The 20,887-nt window shown below is 37.8% G+C and overlaps 1 protein-coding gene across 1 annotated transcript in view; it reads right to left on the bottom strand.

The window, feature by feature from the left end:
- MBOAT2 (membrane bound glycerophospholipid O-acyltransferase 2) overlaps positions 1-20,887 on the bottom strand; it is a 92,784-nt gene that overhangs the window by 8,445 nt on the left and 63,452 nt on the right. The window contains exons 6-10 of the mRNA XM_074153501.1: positions 11,671-11,725; positions 10,666-10,849; positions 4,457-4,649; positions 1,375-1,478; positions 965-1,029 (exon numbers count right to left, since the gene is read on the bottom strand). Of these exons, the coding sequence (XP_074009602.1) occupies positions 965-1,029; positions 1,375-1,478; positions 4,457-4,649; positions 10,666-10,849; positions 11,671-11,725 (601 nt within the window). The remainder of the gene's footprint in view (positions 1-964; positions 1,030-1,374; positions 1,479-4,456; positions 4,650-10,665; positions 10,850-11,670; positions 11,726-20,887) is intronic.

The raw sequence follows: 20,887 nt of genomic DNA on the forward strand, positions 1-20,887 counted from the left end.
GCAAGCATGCAATTCTTCTGTAATGACTGTCCTAGCAGTAGGTTCTATTGCCTATTGAGCCAACTAGAATAATCACATAAATTTCAATGTCTGTTTTAAACTGGGTCAGAAAAATATTTAGGGAAGAAATTATGGAAGAATACACTATAAAGAAATTTGATGGAAGCAACATCCTGATGCCATCCTAGAATAAGGGATAAAGTTCTCCGAGTGATCCCAAGATGAGGGGGTCTGTTATTGGTATTCATTCCATTATGCATGGTCGCACCCATTCATAAAAGATCATCTATACAGACACTGGGAGAAGGGCAACAACAGCCATGCGCTACTCAAGAACATTTTTTTACTTTCTAGTTACCACAAAGTAGTAGTAAAAGCAGTGCTTTAGTTGACTGGGCACCATACCTGCTGCCCAGACAAGGGAAAAAGCGCATCTGAGGGATACTCATTTGTAAGGTTTGGGGTTTTTTTTGCTAGCAACTTGTAGGGTTTGATATTTGCCACGCTCTCATCACAGAGGGAGTGCAGAAAGTTCTCTCATAGAACGTATGGAAGTTTGTGTATCATTATGGCATATGTGGCTAAAAAAAATAGTAAAATAAAATAGTTTAAAAAATACCCTTTTCCACAGGGTAGCCACCAAAGATGTGCGTTTTGCCTACTGCTCGCAGCAACACACGCTGCTTTGAATGCCGAGAGGGAAAGAGACACCTCCACAGACTAATTCTTTTAGGTTCCCTATGACCAGAGATAAAAAACACTTTGTCATTACCTGATACTTTACGCAGAGAGAAGTGCTACATTCAGTGGCTTTAATTCAAGTATTACAAGAAGAATGTCCCATGCAGTTGCTGAACAACCGTACTGTTTAGTGGGGTTTAGCTTTAAATGTTAAATTATCTTCAAAGACATATTTTTCTAAGAAACTTCATTGGAGAAAAGCTTTCCTTTAAGAAATAAATACCTTTTAAGCCAAAGCGCTGTTTGGATATTCCAGTTATCAAGAAACATCTTGAAACTTGTGGAAAACTATAAAGTAAAAACAAACTAATTATTTCCATAGTTGTAAAACGTTACAAAATATTTCCGAATTCTGACATATAAATCATTAAAAAAGTCCCTACTTTGTGATGAGTTGAATAACATCTTTACTGAACTACTTATAACCACAAAATATTTTGGAAGTCAGCTGACAAGTAGAACATATTCAAAACAGACTTTATTTTCCATCCTTTCCTAAAGATGTGAACACGTCGTTTCTGACTTAGAATATATTCACTGTCTCGAGGAACAAAACGTGTAGGAAGAGTTACTGAAATGACAAGCAACTACCTACATGGGCACGGATTTTATTTGAAAGAGCCATGAACAAACCTCTATTTGCTGGATTCTCAGATTTGATATTAAGTCCCAACGTGTAACTCCATTTTTGTCATAGCCTCTAAAACCAAACCCGGCTGCATTATTAATTGCATCTGCTGCAATGAAACAAAAAGAAACAAGTGAATTATCAACTGCCTGTATTACAAATTGTGCGTCACACATCATGTAGTTTGTTCAAAATATTTATCACATTTTAAAGGCTACATATTTATTGATTCATCACTGTGTTAGACACTTGAACAAACAAATTAATCCAAGCGACACACCAGCTTTCAATTAAAAACTTGTACAAAAGCAGAAGGAAAGGTAGCACTATCGACTGCACAGTACAAACGTCCCCCATCTCTCCCACCACCTACTTAGACTTGCTTGAGCAATTTGACAGAAAACCAAATTCAGTGAGATGCACCAAAACCAGGCAACAGTGGCTGGCTGTAACCATTTGAGATGGGAGCTCAGCACTCAGGTGTGCAGCAGCAGCCGCCACATTTAAAGCATAAAGATAAAATTGCACAGTTCACTCCAAGCGGGTGCACGTTCGCAGCACCACACACACTGCACTGCAAACCGAATGGAAGCAAACGGTAGTTTACTGAGCAATACAGAGTTTGTCAGATTTCCACTAATGGCACAAGGCCACGGCTAACAACACTTCTGAAAGCAAAGTGTTTACAACGCACATCGAAGGTCAGATAGTTCAAAGCAAACAGTATTTTTCTCTAGGAGAAAAAGCTGGTACCATCATCTGGACTACGTAGGAAAGTACAAGGGATCTCAGTCTGAACAGCGCCGGTCACTTGCAGTCATCACCTTTGCCTCAGCTCTATTAGCTCAGACACTACGGCCTCCTCAGCTGTGCTTCTCAAATTAGGATGGCCACTTAGAGGGAAATGAGGGGTTTTTTTCCAAATATTGCCTCTGCCAAGCCAGGTGCTTGGTTGTATGTGCCCAAACATGGACAACACATCCATGAGGCATGAACCCAACCATATACCCACTTAAGCGGACGAATAAGTGACCGTGGGGAGAAGAATGCCAGCTCCTTTCCCAGGTCTGAGGCATCCTGAAGGACTGGAAGCAAGGTAGACAAAAGGCTCTGCAGAAGCAATACAGATCTAGGTCTAGTTACAGAACACGAGCCCTCTCTGTTAGCTCACAATTCATCTAAAGCATTGTCATTAGATTGTCAACTTTCAGCAAGCAAGGCAAGAGAAATCGCTCAGTTTGTATTACCATACTTAAAAGAATTTACTTTATGCAATAGCGACATGTAAGAGAAATTCATATCTTCTGCATTTTCCTTTCCTCTTAAAAACTTTTTCAACATATTATTCCAGTGTATTTGGAAAGTAAAAGAAGCAATTGACTCAAACAGTTCCTTTCCTGAAGTTCAGTTTCTCCAGTTACCTACCAGTCTGGAAGAGGGCTTCTTGATATTTGACTTAATTATTTCATAATATTTTTATTTCCCCATCAACAACAATTTTAAAGAAAAGCTTTGAAAGCAACAAAATTTGCTGCAATACATCCAATGTCACTGATGTCGACTTCAAACATTAGACATTTATTTTATGCTCAATTAGAAACAGCTGAAGACATGAACTCCATAATCTCTTGCTAGAGTAGAAAGACTACGGCAAGAGTAAGTACACATTTTGTTAACTTGCATTTTAATAAGTATTAATTTTAAGTAATTCATTTTAGTAACAGATTTTTTTTCTTAAGTGCGAAGAATAGCACTGTACAACTCAACAGCATAATATCCAGTAAAACTTTTAAGGCCCCCTCATATTCTACTCATACCATCAGAAGTTTAGATGAGGTAAAGTGCAAGGAAGGTCCTAAAAAAAAAAGTTATTTAGCAAACTGAAAGTAGAGTTGATAGAGCTTATTTTCTTTGGTATTTTACCAAAGGAATGCTAGCTCTACACTGCTAGTAAGTGCATAAGGAGAAATCCATCTGAAGTATTAGAGGGAAAAAGAACAAGGAAGATTATTCATTTTTCAGACAACTCCTACTCTTTGCAGACAATGATACTGGTGCATAAGAGCACAATATTCTAAATTATTTCATTCCACAACAAGCCCCAGAATTACTATATCCAGACAAGCTGAAAGCACTTCATTCATTGACCAGGAATGAAACCAGCAGCTGTAAATGAGTCATGCTGCTCTGCTACACTAAGGCTTTCTTTATTGCATTGTTTCCCACAGATTCTCTCTCAAAAGAATTATGAAACAAATATGTAAAACTGGAAAAGAGGAGGAAGCTGATGAAATCTGTTTTGTGAGGCCCTTCCAAGATGTCAGCTTACACAGAACAGCAAATGCTTATCTATGTGTTGGATTTTTTGGTTTGTGTTTTTTTGTTTGTTTGTTTTTTTCCAAATAATGCAAATTGAAAAGCAAAACGTTCTATACCAACCATTCATGTGCCTTAAATCAGTGACTATAGGTGTTATCCTCTTGGTCAATTAGAACTTTTAAGTAAACAAAGACTAGAAACTCAAGTGTCAGCCATCAAACTCTGAAAACACTGCTGTGAATGCCATCTACTATCGACATCACTATGGTGCATCTGAAATTCAGTACATTTGTTTTTCCTTCCTGCTTGAATAACATCAAGCAAATTACTGATAGCTAACCACAGAAAAAGGCTTAGAATACCTTTTCAGATATGCCAGAATAAAAGTATCAAAAAAAAAAAATAATCAGGGATTGTACATCAGACTAGATTAACTGCAAATTTTAAAAAACCAAAAACGTCACTGCTTGTTAAAACATTATCACTCTCCAAAAAAACTTATGTTTCACTCAGATTTGTTCAGGAGACCATGATCTCATTTGCAACACTGTCACAACACCGTGCTTAGATTTATGGTAAGTTTTGTTTCTCAAAACAGAGACACCATTCAATATACTTTGACATTGACAATACTTTGTAATACTTAATAATGTTTTCCTAAGGCCTCAAGAGGGCACTGTCACTTTTTAATACATGCTTAGCGTGCAGCATCTCAAATGAAAGTCAATACATACGCTTTCTTTTATTTTTTTTAATATATGTACTTACCTAAAGTCCATGCAAAATAATACTTGGGTCTGGCAGCCATAAGAGACACGTATAGGTAAAAAAACCTTACAGGCCATGATGCTGTAGCTCTGAAGTTATCATCAATGTTGTATTCCACAGGCAAAGTCTTCGTAATAGTCATGTGGAAGAGTAAGGACAGTCCACAGATTAAGAGTTTCTGTGCCACAGCTATCTGAAAAGTTAAAGATGGGAGACTTTGTAAGCTTTGGTTTTTTGTTAATCTTCTGGAAACAAAGGCAAGTTATAATTGCCCTTCCCTAACAGCTGTGTATGTATGTCAAATTTTCAGTAATATATACTACCAACTGTAAAAGAGTTGGTAACATTTCATAGAGGCTCAAGGAATAATGTTATCTTGATTAAGTTGTGAGCACCACTTCTGGCAAACACAGCAAATTCAATCTGACTACAAGGAGCCTCTAAAAACCCTTCCAATAAATGGGAACATCTCTTGCAACTCCATATCCATCAACTCTTAGATTATTGCAATATCTGAATTATAAGACAACTAAAATACTGAAATAGTTTATGAATTTACAGCCAAAATACCTCAAGTTCTACATAGACCTGTTTTCCCAACTAGAGTGATCAAGCTATAAAGGTGTCAAATATTTTTACATCTCAGTGAGCAGACTATGTTGTTCAGGTTGGACATGGACTCACATTTTCTCAAAATTCATTTTGCCATAATCACCACATTAAAAAGTATGTATTTTTAGGAAAACATTTCTAAGGTTCCATTATAACACACACAGAGCAATAATGCATGACATTGAGTGCTTTAAGTCTGATCTACATCCCAAGGGCAGATACTACCTTCTATGCAAGCTCCTAAAGTACCACACTAACCAAGCACCTACAAAAGAGAAGTTTGAGAGCTCGTTTATTTAAATGTATTTTTCAAGTTTTGATTGTAAGTAATCTCGATATTTAAAGTTAAACATTACAATTTTAATTTATATTACAATTCTACAAACAAACTTGGCAAGAAAACAATCAACCTCGCTGTTTTTCCTCTGAAGCATCACAACAAAAAGATAACCAGAATCCTTTTTCTGTCCATCCTGCTTCCAGTATACCTGCCCAAACTTGCAAAGACAACGTCCTGCTTTAATCAGAGTGCAGCTTCACATACCTAGTTCCAAAATAAAGAGTAATTCTATTCCATGGTACAGAATGGAGCATTAAGCGCCTAACTGAAAATACAGATTTCTGCAAGATGCACAGTAGCAAAGATTCACCCAGTCACGCAGACGTAAGAGGCGGTTACAACCTGATAAAAAATTAAAACTTAGAAGAGTTGTAAAAAGGTGAGGGTAACTTTGGATATTGCGTATATTTCATGTGGTTCATCTCAGAAGATATTTCAGAGAGGATTAGAAAACTCAGCTAATTAAAACAAACCAGCTGGATAATTCAGGAGGCAACTACCTATTAACAGTTAAAGCTGGTGTTTAATTATTGGTTTCTACGTGCTTTCTAATAAACTTGATTTTAATACTTTATTCTACTACAAGAGTTTAAAGGGCATTAATTTTTTAAAAAGCATTCCTTTGTTTTTCTAGCAGCTATTAATCCTTCTCTCTCTTTGCCAGAGCTGAGGGAAAGTTCAGTTGGCTTAACTTCTTTAGGAATTTAAATAGAAATGAGAGTTCATTAAATGAGTTATTATTAATACTAATGAGTCTTTAAATTTGGTATGAAATACCTGATACACGCAAAACTTAGATATTTGTAAATACCAAAAGATATCACCCCAAGGTTCTGAAGACAGTTGCAAGGATTTAACTTCAAAGTCTAAGCACTAATTAAAAGTCATGTTCAATTTACCATGAGAAACAGCATTTACAGACTGGTAACATTAACAGGCAACTTGGAAATATAAGCATAAATGCATAAAATAGCTGTTTTCCATCTGAAGATCTCTACAAAGTCTCAAAATATGTATTGACAACTTATAAGTAATCTAATGTCTGTTTAAAGGCCTGGTTTTTGCCACTGCCACCAGTTTTTCCATTGGTAAATAGAAATCATTAATCTGCATATTCAACCCAAAATATGCTTAGTACCTCTTTGAAGGTTGTTAACAAAGTTCCAACTGGAATTGAAAGCCCTTTTTTTAAGGAAAAGCGTAAGAGTTTTATTAAAAATTTATCTTAAGAAAAAAATAATGAACTTATACAGGGCTCTGCCATAAACTGTACTTTTAAAAAAAGAAACTCTGCAGTTTTCAGTTTGTAGTTGTACAAAAAATATTGTAGGAGGAAGACTCTTATTTATTAAATATTTAAATGATGTATTTCTACAACTATTTTTAGCACCAACATTTAGGTGTAGGGACAAGCATAACTTGTCCGTAGCGTAGGACAAGCATACGTCCAGGAACAGCATTTCTGTTTGTTTTAATTATACTACTTCGCTTAGTAATTATAAATCTCAGAACCCCAACCAAGCTGGTATCACTTTTATGGGTTCAGTATCAGGTATATTAGTGTCCTTAGCAAACAGTGATGGAGATAATCTCCTGCCTCTACAGAGAGCGGGAGCTGCAGTTTCAGGACTGGTTTACACAGAGCTTCTGGAGGACAATCCAAACACAGGCTGCAGTGCAAAGCAGCAGCCCTGCCCTCCCTCCTCGCCTTGGCTGCAGGTTTTTGCTTTTTTCCTTCTAGTGAGTCAGATTCAAGAAGCAGATCAGGTGAAAAATCCAGCCTTTGAGGGTTTTGCCTTTTTTTTTTTTTTTTAATGATTAATTAGTTTTAAAGTGGATCGAGTGATCTGAATCAGACCACGATGCAGCACAATGCGTATCAGCACTGCTACAATAAGCAGAAGACCCAGAACCCACAGGACCTACCCTATTCAGCAAGAGTTTATACTTGGGTTGGCCTAAATTGATTATTAGATCAAAATTGTTAAATTATTAAAGTCTGAGGCATGTTTATAGTACTTAAGTTTTGAACACATTTACAGAGAAATAGAAGTCCTCACCTGAAACCAAAAAAATCTATAGTTCAATTACCTATAGAAATGCATTTGGTAAAACATTAATTCACTTCCTATTGCTTAATTAACTAGGTTATTGATATAAGCTTTTTTGCCAAGGCATAAATGGGTAATCGCTGGATTGCACATTCACAGGAGGGCTTTACAGGGATGAAGTAACTATTCAAAAATAAAAATTCAAAAGTTTGAAGTTTAATTTCATTCACTCTCTAAAGTGTACAGCGTATCAAAACAACTGTTCTGTTACAGAATTAAAAGATCATAAGCCACAGGATAACTGTGACCTCATATGAAGTAGAATATACAATTTCTTTTACAACAAAAAGGTAGAAAAGCCTGGCTCATTTAGTTTTGATGACTAAAACCTGGGCATACCTGTATAAAAATATCAAATATGGCCAACACTGGGAAGGTGAAAAGGTACTTAAGCTAAAAGTACCAGGACAAAAACAAAGCATGCTTTCATCAGATGGGAATATAATTAGTTTGAAAGCTATATTCCTAATCAGAGAATGGAATTCAGGAACAGCTTTCTAGTTGAAGCAATAAAGGTAACACACTCACTGAGCTCAGGAATTTTATAAATATATTATTGTATAAACTTGTATTATATATATAAATATATATATATATACTGAAAAGAAGAAAAGGACCTTTTAACCTTTTATTTGACTGAATCTGTTATTCTTCTTGGTTGAAAAACAATCAATAAGGCGCTCAATACAATATTGAACTATGGTAAAGCCTATTATTTTGGGGAGGTTAGCACCCCAGGTAAAAATTATAGGTAATTAGGCAAGAGCTTTATAACCTGTAGGAAGAGTCTGCATAATAAGCTAGAAAGCAGGTATCTGCTGACAGGAATCTTGTACTTTAAGGGTAGCCATAATAAAAAGAAACTTACAAAGACAGATATTAATTTCTGAGAGTTGACACCACTTTGAGCACCAACAATTGATAGCTTGCAAAAAGGCACAATAGGAGGGATGTAAGAAATAAGTTTTAATATGTTGACTTGATTCATTTAACATGCAATGAACACAGCAAAAATACTAAATCAAGTTAACATCATGCAGTCAACACGCAGTATAGAGGAGGAGGCCGGCATGAACTACTTTGGTTATATAGTTTATATTCAACAAGAAATGAAACTTACTGTAATTCAGCTGAAGGATTTTTTTCCTTTCATTTACTACATTAACATTTGCTGATCCTCATTACATTTCATTTTTTTGTTACCTAACAATTTAATCTTCTTGAAATAAGAACATAAGAATCAAGGAACAAATTTAAAGTATTAATATGAAGTTAATAGTATTTAAACTTTCTTCTGGAACAAGACAACGAATATTTTAATCGATGCAGCAAATGCAGTAAAATTCTATCATCCATATTTCTCCAAAAGCATTACTACTCGCTGGTGTTATAAAATGCAGCCAGATTTCTCTAACACCAGTTGGGAGATGAAGTATCAACAGCATAGACAGCTTCTCTTTATTTTTATTTCAAAAGCCAATGCAGCATAAATCGCAAAAAGTTCCAGGCATCTTAAGAGCAATTCATCTTAAGGAAAACTGCTTACCTGAAAGAAGAATCCATCATAGGTTTGCATTTATTTCTACTGACTGCTCAGATTGCTAGCAAGATTATGTGGTAAAAAGCCAGGAAGTCCTCCCAGGCAATCAGTAGATGCATGTCCAGAAGTACAGATTCCAGCAGATTTGGTTAGTTCCACTTATTTGCAATAATTTTTCTGCAGAAATAGAATTCTAGTACATAAGGTGTGATGCCTTTACTGAGCCAAAACGATGTTTAAAAATAAAAGAAATGTCTGCATCTCTGCCAATACAACCCACCAATGCAGACTACAGACTGAGTTGCCAGTCTAGGCAAGGAATTCTCCCGTGTCTCTTTTGCCCTTCCTAGCTACTTGCTCAAAAGCACACTTCTGTGAGTGGAGGTGCTTTGTAAAGAGTTTAAAGTGTTACCATCCTCCAGCCACCAGTTTACATTCCTGTGGTGCAAGTTACTACAACCACACAAGACGGGTAGACCAGAACGTGCGAAAGAGTCCTCATCCCCATTCAAAGGATGGAAGCGGTTGGAGATGACACAGCTGATTGGGAAGCGCTCCCTGTTAGCCCAGCTGCAGGGATGGCAACCTCTAGATGGTAGGACACGACAAGCAGCCCTGTGTGGGAATGCCTTCATCTGCTCCAGCAACAATTGGTCCACAAGATAAGCAGAAAAGAGGTAACGAGCTGGAATTAGCGAAAGCCATTTATCTGAAGTGTTCCAGTCGACTCCATGATAATTCTCCCTTGTGTGTGTGGTAATAATTATCTTAGGCACACACAAATTTAAAAGGCTGATACACTCCTATTTAAGAGAATGTGAAAAGAGTAAAAAGATAATATTCAGTACCCTGAGCATTAAACTAATTGGGTTAAATTGAAAAAGTTACAAGCTTCGGGAGCTTTTCATTTTAGTTCAGGCCATATAATCTCTCTTGTAATGTACGATCAACTGGACTTTCTTCTGTACACACTTGGTCTCTTCCACAACAGAGTAAAAGAAAAAAGAAATATGTTGTATGGATTACTAGCCATGGTGTTATGGCTAGTCCATCTTTTACTACACCTTCAGATCAAAATCCATCTTTAATAACTCTCTACGTGAATGAAAGCAAGGAAAAAAATGAAACTATTTCTATGAGTGTTTTTCAACTTGTTACATATGAATGTTTTCTACTTGCTGCAAGAAAACATTAAAAAACAGTATAATTTGAAGATGTTCATGAAACCTTGCTGGAACTTTATGTCATTTGAAAACTGATGAGACTTAAATGTGCACTTCATCCTTACCAGGACTTTTTTTGTGCAAGTATATGCTTTGAAGGAAACATGCATCAACTGTTTTAATTTATAGATGACTTTTTACCACATAAGCTTGTTAGGAAACCCCAATTTAATCTGCCTTTATCTGCAAGATCCAGACTGGAAAACACGGAGAACACCTGCCTTAAAAAAGTAAGTATTTAACTTTCTGAAGAGGGAACTATATTGTTGATGAATGACCTCCGGATACAGTTCCGAAGTTATGCCTGTAAGTGAACAGTGCAAACCAAGCTTTTCATGCAATGATTACGGAAGCACCGGCACTGCAAGAGTCATACATCTTACATTGGGAGAAGGATCCGTTTGTTCATATTTTGCGTCTTCCTTCCCATTTGCTTCAGACTGTTGCAGTTGGTATGATCTGCCTTCAATGAAAGTAATATAGTCTTTGTAAGAGCATAACGGGCCTGCCAGGATACCCATGAAATTACAGTTGTAACTTAAATACTCCAGTAGACTTGGCATGCGTCTGTAATTCAAAGACAAGCAACTCGTGAGATGGAATGTGTAGTTCTACAGAATTTCCACAGTAGGAAAAGTCATAATCCATGTCATTGCTTACTTTCTCTGCAGTAAAAACCTCATATAGAAAAGCAGTTTGTGTGTCTTTTGTAATCACAGCTTAAAACATTATACGCATAGTATTTCTTTCCAATCCATACTGAGCATTTCCAGATAGTTCTCCTGATCTCTAGTAATTTTCTCGTTGCCCAGGAGAGGTGTTTGAGCCTGGGGAAGGAGAAGGAAGGGTTTTTCCCCTACATGTTTGTACAACAGTTTACGTTTTCTTTTTTCCTTAATAACTGAGCCAGTAAACAAAGGTTTGTTTTAAGTGGTAATTTCAATCAAGGAAAATGCCTCAAGTCAAGACTGTTCTGTCCAGGATAACATTCTATTTTCAAGTCTCTTGAATAAAAAAAGGAGAAAAGGTAAGCTAAATACTGAAAAACAGAATTAATCAAGCGTGTTCCTTCAGCAGCTTCTTTGTATGTGTCCTAAATGTTAAGGAGTCTCCTGTCTCATATGGCATTAATTTGCATAGACTGCATAGAACTTAGAATGTTTTTCTTAAATAAGTATAAACCTCTTTCTAATGATATCTTCCAGGAGAATAGATCTATGAATTAAGCTACAAATATAAAAAGGATAGATCTGGTTTAGATGACTTTGTAAACTCTCTATATCTTGAGCGTGAACTGTCACAATTCCACAGAGCATTAATAAAGCACACAAAACACCAGCTTCTCCCCGGTCCCAAAACTAGACTCTCAGAGATGTCTGAAAGCCTACCTTACAGCCAAGCACCTCTGTGATGGAGTCAAATCTTCATTTTTCCGAAACATTCCTAGGGAAGACGACAGGAAAAAGGAATAAATAAAGAAAAGCCGAACTTCCACACATTAATAAGCATTTTCTTTACTCGGTAGAGCAAGCCTCATGCTGCAACATAATTTCTTAAGTCCTCATGTGAAATTTCAGAGGTATTATGTCACAAAATTTTTGCTGGAGTTGGATCAAGTGCTTTTTACTGTTGACAGAATTAAACTCTCATATCCTCAGTTATATCCAACAGCACCTAAACTTGAAATCACATGCATTTCAGGAAAGCATTAAGGTGGCTTCTAATAAGTGTTGACAAATACAATTCCCCTACATTGGTTAAGATTTCAAAGTCTGCAGGTTTTAAAATCCTTTATGTCCAGTCCTGAAAACTGGACAAGCCCCAAACCTTTTTCAACATTGCAGTAACCCAGGGACATTACACTAGTCATTGTGCTTCTGATGTATAGTATGAACACAGTCCAAGACAAATTTAAGCAATTCAAGACTTAAGGCAGACCTCAAGAGCACCTTCAGGCTGCAAGTAAAGGTTGTAAACAAGGTCCAGTGAAGCAGGCACAATAGCAAAGGGTGCTGAAATCTTTTTTTCATAAGGGCTAACAAGCAGCCCTAAGCCCTGCTAGCAGAAGGGGGCAGGCCAAGGCTAAGTTCAGCAGCAAGACTGCATTTACCTTCTTGCTACATAACACTTTCTGAAATGCTGGTGGCCTACCTCTGAAAAATAGGCTTCAAAATTTGTACTCCCATAAAAGAGAAAAGAAATAAACATGACCTTCAACACTAGATCATTATAAAATACACTAATTCAAGGGCACGGAAGCAGCAGAGCTCCTTCCTTCAAACAGCCCTGGTTTATACCAGCCAGCACCACTTGCCAAAACGACTGCTTCAGCTACTTCTGCAGCCGCTCCACTGGTTCAGGCATTAGCACATACATCCACTCCCTGCTATTCACATTTGCAAGTTTTCTTTGCCATCACAAGCACTAAAAAAAAAATATATATTATTTTTATGAGCATAGCTTCCTAACGAAAATAAAGTTTATGGAATCTCCCTTCAATTATCTTCCTCCCTAGCAGTGCCTAAACCCAACAGCCAATTTCTAACCAAGTTTGATGAGAGATTAGAGGTAATATAGATATGAAATCCTAATATGCTTTATGAAAACAGGTGATTCTGTAGAAGATCCTCCTCACAGAAAGGTTGCCTTCAAGGGTTGCCATCCCTTGATGCCAGTAAATCCACAGAGGGGAGCCCTTATATTTGATTCAAGCATAAGGAAAGTTTTAACTGGAGCCAATTTTTTTTAGATATCTAAATCAGTCAGGCTTAAAACAAAGATTGGGGAGGGCGAAGTCAAACCTCATTTAATTGTATGACTCATGGAAATATTTGCTATCTAAAGAGAAGATAACTCTGTTGTCTTCATGCAACTCCAGGAACTGTGACCTATACAAACTTACGACTTTAAAACTGCACTTTTAGTCTTCAACAAAGCAGAGAATACAGAGGGGTCTGCAACTTCCCATCTTGTCTCTTCCAATATGACCTGGAAAAATACCTTTTTCGGTCCTGATCCTTCGCAGTGGAAAGTCACCTCCATTTATATCCACCCAAGGCAAGAAACTGAAGGACAAAGCATCACCCCTAACTTAATGCACTTTCTCTTCCCCATCATTACATTTGCACATCTTCTCCTTGGTGCTACAGCAACGATTTCTATGCTGATAACTGTACTGAATAAAAAATGTGGGAGAAGCATTTTGGAAGATCCTTTAACCTTTAAGCCCATAAGATTACAGCATTCAGATAGTAAATCTTGAATTTAACACAAACTTAAATAGAAATTTAACACAAAGACTCCTACGGCTAGATGTAGATCACACACCATGACTAGTGGAGGGAAGTAGCCTTTTGAGAGCCTTCAGTCTCTCATAGCGCATACGATGCAAACTGACCGGCGCAGGAGCCTCCTTCGCTGTCATGTTTCAGATGTGTATTTACCCTTAAGTCAGAAAGTGGAAGCAGTTACCAAGTGTGTCCAAATGAGCTTGCATAAAGCTAGGTCCCTAAGCACTAAAGGTAATCAGTCAAATGAAAGATTTCACATCATTTATGTGGTAATAAAAAGGAGGAAAAACCCTCAAACCTGAAATAGAGGAATCTAACCATTGAAATATGACCTATACTTTTGTAGGGGAGAGGAAGAAAGAATTGGCATATTTAAAATGGTTCAAGTTATACTCATACATACATGAGAAGTCACTTAAGGCCTAAATAACCTGGTGAGCAATACACCTGCTGTCTCAAACACACCGCCCACAAGTAAGCCTCCATTAATTTTTCATTTCCCTATCTCCCTCCAGCCAGCAGCTTCCTTGAGGTTGGTTCAGTGGCTTTACCCGTTTGTTTGGGGTTTTTTTTTTTGTGTCTTCTCAGTGCCTTAAAGGCCCAATTATCATCTTTGCACAGCACACTAGAACAAGGAAACGATCTCTGCCTCTGTCATACTCTTGAAATCTTTCAGGAAGCTACTATTAACTTTTTAATTCACAGAAAATACATATGGATAAGGTGCTCTTACACTGATGCTTATCTGAGATGAATGAATATATATACACAGTCAGTATTTCCCAGGCAGCGTATCTGCCCATGGGAACAGAGGCCTCGCAAACCATAGCTGTTCCCTACCTACTACACATGGGAGATGAAGAAAACCCACTTGAGCAGCACGTAGCTGCCAGGGAACTCGTGAAGTTTGGTAACCTTTCTCTGGGGATTATGAGAATTGTTTTCTCCTGTCCTAAAGCAGGAGACTACTGCAATGGCTGCAGCTTTTAGTTGCTACCAAATCACACACAGTGGGGATTACAGAAAATGGGTTTTATCGAACACCTGTTAGAGAGGTGAAATCATTTGGTCACTCTAACTATAACTCAGTTTTCTCATCTGTAAAGGAAGAAATACTCCTGTGTTCCTTCCTTGCTAAAAGAATTTTGTAAATTACCAGTAACAAAATTTATCCCTAGTGGTATAAGATCATGAGGAAGTTGCATCTTTTCATTCCTTCTCAGGAGACCACATCCTAATGGTAACTAAATCAACATCTTTAGGTACACACCAATATTCTGCCATATAGGCTTTATTAAGGCATACTATGACTCTTACTGTGATAACACAATGTTTACAACGATATCATGCACCACCCCAGCTTTGGAACCTTTGTATTTGCATGAAATCCGGCTAATCAGTAACTCATTAATAATGCTTAGACATAAGATTATATTATATTAATAATACTTAACATGGAGATCATATCACAGGCTCTGTTGTAATTACCGCAAAATTTAATTTGAGGTTCTGAAATGGATCACCAGCTGAGCCCAAATGCATCTTAAACTATTTTAAGAGCTGAAGAAGACAGACAGACAATAACAGTTTCAGTTGTTACTAGCACATCATCAGCAACAAAAGCAAACAGACAGGGATGCCAGCTGAGTAAAATCACAAAGAAACTACAAAAAGCAAGGAAAAAAATCAGAAGTCTTGATATCAAGAGAGCTGCGCAAGCAAACACAGGCCCAGAACAACACTTGAAGACTTAGGAGGGAAGAAATACAATATAATTGCTTTAAACACTAATGACATGTACTGTAATCAAAGTGATTTGGTAACTGATGCTGAAACAATAATGACCATGCTGTCACTAGCACAAGAGGGAGCACTCAAAAAATAATACAGATAGATCAAGAGACAGTTGGAGAGAGAGCATTAAAAGAAACTCCCAGGCACAAGAAGAAAGCATCAAGTTACCAGAAAACTCAAATATACACACGCCCACAAACCACTACACTGTGGCAGTTTCGCTGATATAATTAACAGAGGAAATAGAAAACAACATTCCTGGTTAAACAGCTGCAACTTTTTTGCTTTCAACATTTATATAGTGGAACTGGGTCATGATGACTTATCAAAAATCCTTAAGAGTATTTAGTTCTACATACGTAAGTGCACAATTCTCCATCTCAAGAGCTGTTCAGTTTTCTCTTGCTTATACTTTCACAACTGCAAACGTCAAAATATACTTTTTGACATAATAATAATACCACCTACTTGAAATCAGAAAAGCACACTGATTTATGAGACCATTATTTTCATAAACGTAAGAACGTTCTTAACTGACCACCTCTCACTAGAACAAAAACCACAAACCAAAACCACACTTAATCACAAAAGTAATTTGCCAAAACACAGCACGTTCCCTTTTCCCATGGGGTCACATTGTGACAATCAGTAATTCAGCCTGGTAATCCCGTTCTGGTTTTGTAGGTATTTTTTTAAAATAAATTTGAAACATCACACCTAATGTACAGAAATATGTAAACTGTTCATCACTTCTGTACATCTATATTTCCACCCTTTAAGCAAAAGCAGAGCAATACTAAAGTTGTCTGCAAGCCTTTAGAAAGATGTAGTGTCTTTCTGCTGAATATGGGAATTATTTGCCTTGAGAAAACTAAAAGGCAAAGAAACTAGTTAACTGAAAATAAAGAAGAAATGTTTATATCAACTAAATCGAGAAACATTCTTCAACACTTCTGATACTGTTACATTGTTCAAGAACAGCTAACACCGCTACTATTAAGGTAAGAGCAGGAACTGCAGTTTGGAGATGGGACTGCTCATGAACTGCAAACCAACAAGAAATTTACTTTCTTATTCAAAAACAAACAAACAACATAACAAAAAGCAGCATTGTCAGAAAAACCTCCCAAGTGTTCGGTGTAGTATCACAACCAGGTAGCAATAGATAATAACGACCATAGCAACCAATACAGCGTTTGTGCATAAGTTTCTCCAACATCACCTTTATTTCTTTTTCCTCATCTCCATTTTCCATGCATTTCATCCATCCATTGAAATATCTCTCCTCTCGGGGGCCATTCTGGACAGAGACTGTACTTTCATTATTTTGCAGGGCAAAATAGACTCTAATAGCCTATTTGGAAACCTTACAACTTTGTAATGGTACAGTAACAATTTGAGGAAAAAAGCATAAAATAATTCAGCCATTGCCTAATAGCCTGCTGTTGGAGCAAAGTAAATGAGATCTAAAATACTGGTGTAAGACAAGCCTTTAACTATATTTCACTAATATAATCACTCAAACTAAAAGGCAGAGGTAAAAAAAAAATAAAATAAAATTCCTTCGAGTTGCATATTCACTGTACTCTTTATATCATTTTAGTTCTCACAGTAAATTCAGTGCCTTACCAGATCAGCATCAATGTCTACTCTATTGCTTTTAAAAATGGAGAGCTCCAGATATATAGGAAGAAGTAATAATTAAGAAAAAAAAAAAAGCCAAGCAGCATTCCAGGAAAAGCACATTTAGAAATTAGCAACTACGAGGCTGAAACCCAAGGTATAAGGGATGGGAGATGGGTACACACAGGAACAAAGTTTACTTCTTTGTGGTCAGAAAGCAAGTGAGATAAGCCCCTGGGAACCAAGCAGCAGCTGACAGAAGAGTGTTGTGGTTCTGGTTTCTTACCTGTATCTAGTCACACATTTTTATGGACAATTGCAACGTAGTAATATTAAGAAAGAATTAGATTTTGTTTAGTAGACAGTTATTACATTTTAAAAATGACTTTTTTTTTCTTTAAGTTGTAATGTATTATTTAGTTTATATTAGAGAAAAGAAATAAGAACAAGGTTGGAAGAAGCTGCAAGAATTATTTTTATTTTCCTTTAAAATATCAAATATCAAGTCTAACATTCCCTAGTTTTGCTGGCTGAATCTCTTGGAGATTTAAAAATAAATACATTGTGAGTTCCAGAACTTCAATGGGTTATGAACATAAACATTTGAAGAGACTCTTTCTTTAAGATTCACTAAGCACCAGAATTAAAAACAAGCTGCCAAAGCGCATACAAATTAGTGAGGTTAGATTTGGGTACGGGTCTTTCCTGTGAAGATCCCTGATCTCATACAGAATTGAAGTAAAACGAGTGAGGCTCTGTGGGGATGAGTGGGTTATAAGCAAAAAAAAAAAAAAATGGAGAACGCTATATGAACTCATTGCAAGATATAGAATTAAGCAGTGACAGTATTCCTCTTCCTCTCCCCTGCTTAACTTTTAGTACCTTATAAATATAATTGCAAACACTTCTCTACTTGCCACCATCTCTTATCTAGAAATTTCTCATGTAAGTACAATCCTCTATTTCACAGCCCTTCTAAACCGCACCTGTAGACAAGTCCCCTGCTTCTTGAACAACTGCAGTGCACCTTTCCTTCTCCAAAATATGCTAGCTTTAAATTTGATTATAAAAAGGTACTCCACAGTATAGGATCTGAGGTACAAAAAATTCCTTTTCTCCCTTAACTCCGTCATTAACCCAAAGTGTTGCATAAATAAATCTAAATTTTGCCATAAAGAATGAATATGGACACAAGCAGTCTCCAAATCACGTAAAAACACTTCTACCTTTAGAATATACATGTGTGATGCCAAAGGTAATCAGCAAGAAATACAAAGCAAATCTTAGCATACTGACTACTCATTTCCAGCAGTGCTCATTTGAGTAACGAGGCAAGAACTATCAAGGGCTTAAGTTCAAAATGTAAATCAGCTGTAAATTTGTGATCCATGCAACCTTCTGAAAAATCAGGGTTATACAGCAAGCTTAAGTTAATTCTATGCAGCTTGCATAGAATTTTCCTGCTTAAAAAAGCCCACACTAAGTGCACAGGGTTGTAACAGTTATAGGGGTAGTCGTTATTTATTTATGGGATTCTGTGCTCGTGTTCAACTTGGAACCAAGCATATCTGCTTAGCTAGACAGACTCTTTATAACACGTAGCATGAGTGCATGGCCTTAATGGCATGCAAGCCTCTACAGGACCTTCAAATGTAACACTGAAACCACAGCAAACAGGCTGCCAGGAAAAGATCAGGTCCAGAAGACTTGCCTTTACCACAAAACCAACCTAACTATAACTAGAGTCTTGAAGCTTACCAAGATCTTCTAACACACCAACACCTTCCTTTCAGCTATTTTCATTACCTCTCCTTGGATGTACTGGTAAAAAATGAGCTGGGAGGAATAAAGTAATTGGTGATTAAGATAGCCAAGCTGATGTGACTAGAGGCTCAGAGTGTCATTAACCAGTACAATCAGGGGGCAGTGAGGTGGATTGAGAGCTGGCTGTGTGACAGAACTCAGAGGGTTGCAATTAATGGAGCGGGGTCAATTTGGAGGCCTGTAACCAGTGGTGTCCCCCAGGGGTCAATACTCGGCCCAGTCCTGTTCAACATATTCATCAATGACCTGCACGAGGGGACAGAGTGTATTCTCAGCAAGTTCGCTGATGATACCAAACTGGGAGGGCTGGCCGACACTGCAGAGGGCTGTGCCGCCATCCAGCGTGACCTGGACAGGCTGGAGAGCTCAGCAGAGAAGAACCTAATGAGGTTCAACAAGGGCAAGTATAGGGTCCTGCACCTGGGGAGGAAGAACCCCAGGCACCAATATAGGTTAGGGGTGGATCTTCTGGAAAGCACTACTGAGGAGAAGGATCTGGGAGTCCTGGTGGATAGCAAACTTTCCATGAGCCAGCAATGTGCCCTTGTTGCCAAGAGGGCCAATGGGATCCTGGGCTGCGTAGGGAACAGCATGGCCAGTAGGTCGAGGGAGGTCATTCTCCCCCTCTACTCTGCACTGGTGAGGCCACAACTGGAATACTGCATCCAGTTCTGGGCTCCCCAGTTCAAGGGAGACAGGGAACTACTGGAGAGAGTCCAACGTAGGGCAACTAAGACGATTAAGGGATTGGAGCATCTCCCTTACGAGGAAAGGCTCAAAGAGCTGGAGCTCTTTAGCCTGGAGAAGAGAAGGCTGAGGGGAGACCTTATCTATGTTTACAAGTACCTAAAGGGTGGGTTGAAGGAGGAGGGAGCCGGAATCTTTTCAGTGGTTCCCAGCAATAGGACGAGGAGTAACAGGCACAAGCTGGAACATAGGAAGTTCCATTCAAATATAAGGCAGAACTTCTTTACGGTGAGGGTGACAGAGCACTGCAACAGGCTGCCCAGCGAAGTTGTGGAGTCCCCTTCTTTGGAGATTTTCAAGACCCGCCTTGATGCAGTCCTGAGTAATGTGCTATAGGCAATCCTGCTTCAGCAGGGGAGTTGGACTAGATGATCTCTAGAAGGTCCCTTCCAACTCTGACAATTCCGTGATTCCGTGAATTTTCAACATTATCTCCTCTCCCATCAGTATATCTCAAAGTATTTTCCAGTGAAAGCATGGACCTTTGCACAGTGAACAAGAGCCCATTGACAGCAGCCTTGTTTTCATTAATTTCTGGTGACGGACTCCTTTTAAATTGTATATGGTTAAAAAAAAAAAATCATTGCTTTAATACAATCTGTTTCCCCTGCACATCTTTTCTTAGCATCTCCTGACGCCAGACTAGCAGTTGCTCCTGAATTCACATTGGTCATATCAACTTTTGAGAGTCATGTTCACACTGTGCTCCCAGCAACAGTGATCATCCAACTCAAGTCAAGGACTCTGCTAAACTGCAAATGCCACCAGAGACAAAGTTCTCAAATATATTATCAGCTACCCGCCACGGGCTAACAAAGACTCTAAATGATCTCTTATATGATGTCAACACGGAACAAAATTTCAAGACTGATACTCAGAATTCAATGACACCTACAGACAGAAATTAAGACGGGCTTATGAGGAAAATACAAGTTTTCTGAATTAATTTAAGTAGGAAAAAGATCTGGTTTAGTTTGTGATGAAAGAATAGCGCTGACTAAACAAAACATTTGTTTCAAGATTTCCAGGAACGCTCACATGCTTGTCCCATACCACAACTCCAGTATTTGTGCAAGATGCCAGCAAATGGAGAATAGCTCTTTCCCCTAGCAAAAAGATAGTAGGAGGAAGCATTTATCTTTGATACTGGAATTATTACTTCCTTATAATAAGCTGTTTCCTCTAACTTGTGTACTCTGTACTCTAATGATATTCATGAATGTTGTTGCCTACAGGCTTCTCTAGACAGCGTAACTTAACAAGAATGGAAACCAATGCAACACCAACAGCACTAAAGCTAGGACGCATGTCAGACAAAAGCATATTG

Source organism: Numenius arquata, chromosome 9, assembly GCF_964106895.1.
Source record: "Numenius arquata chromosome 9, bNumArq3.hap1.1, whole genome shotgun sequence".
In the NCBI taxonomy this organism is placed as follows: Eukaryota; Metazoa; Chordata; class Aves; order Charadriiformes; family Scolopacidae; genus Numenius; species Numenius arquata.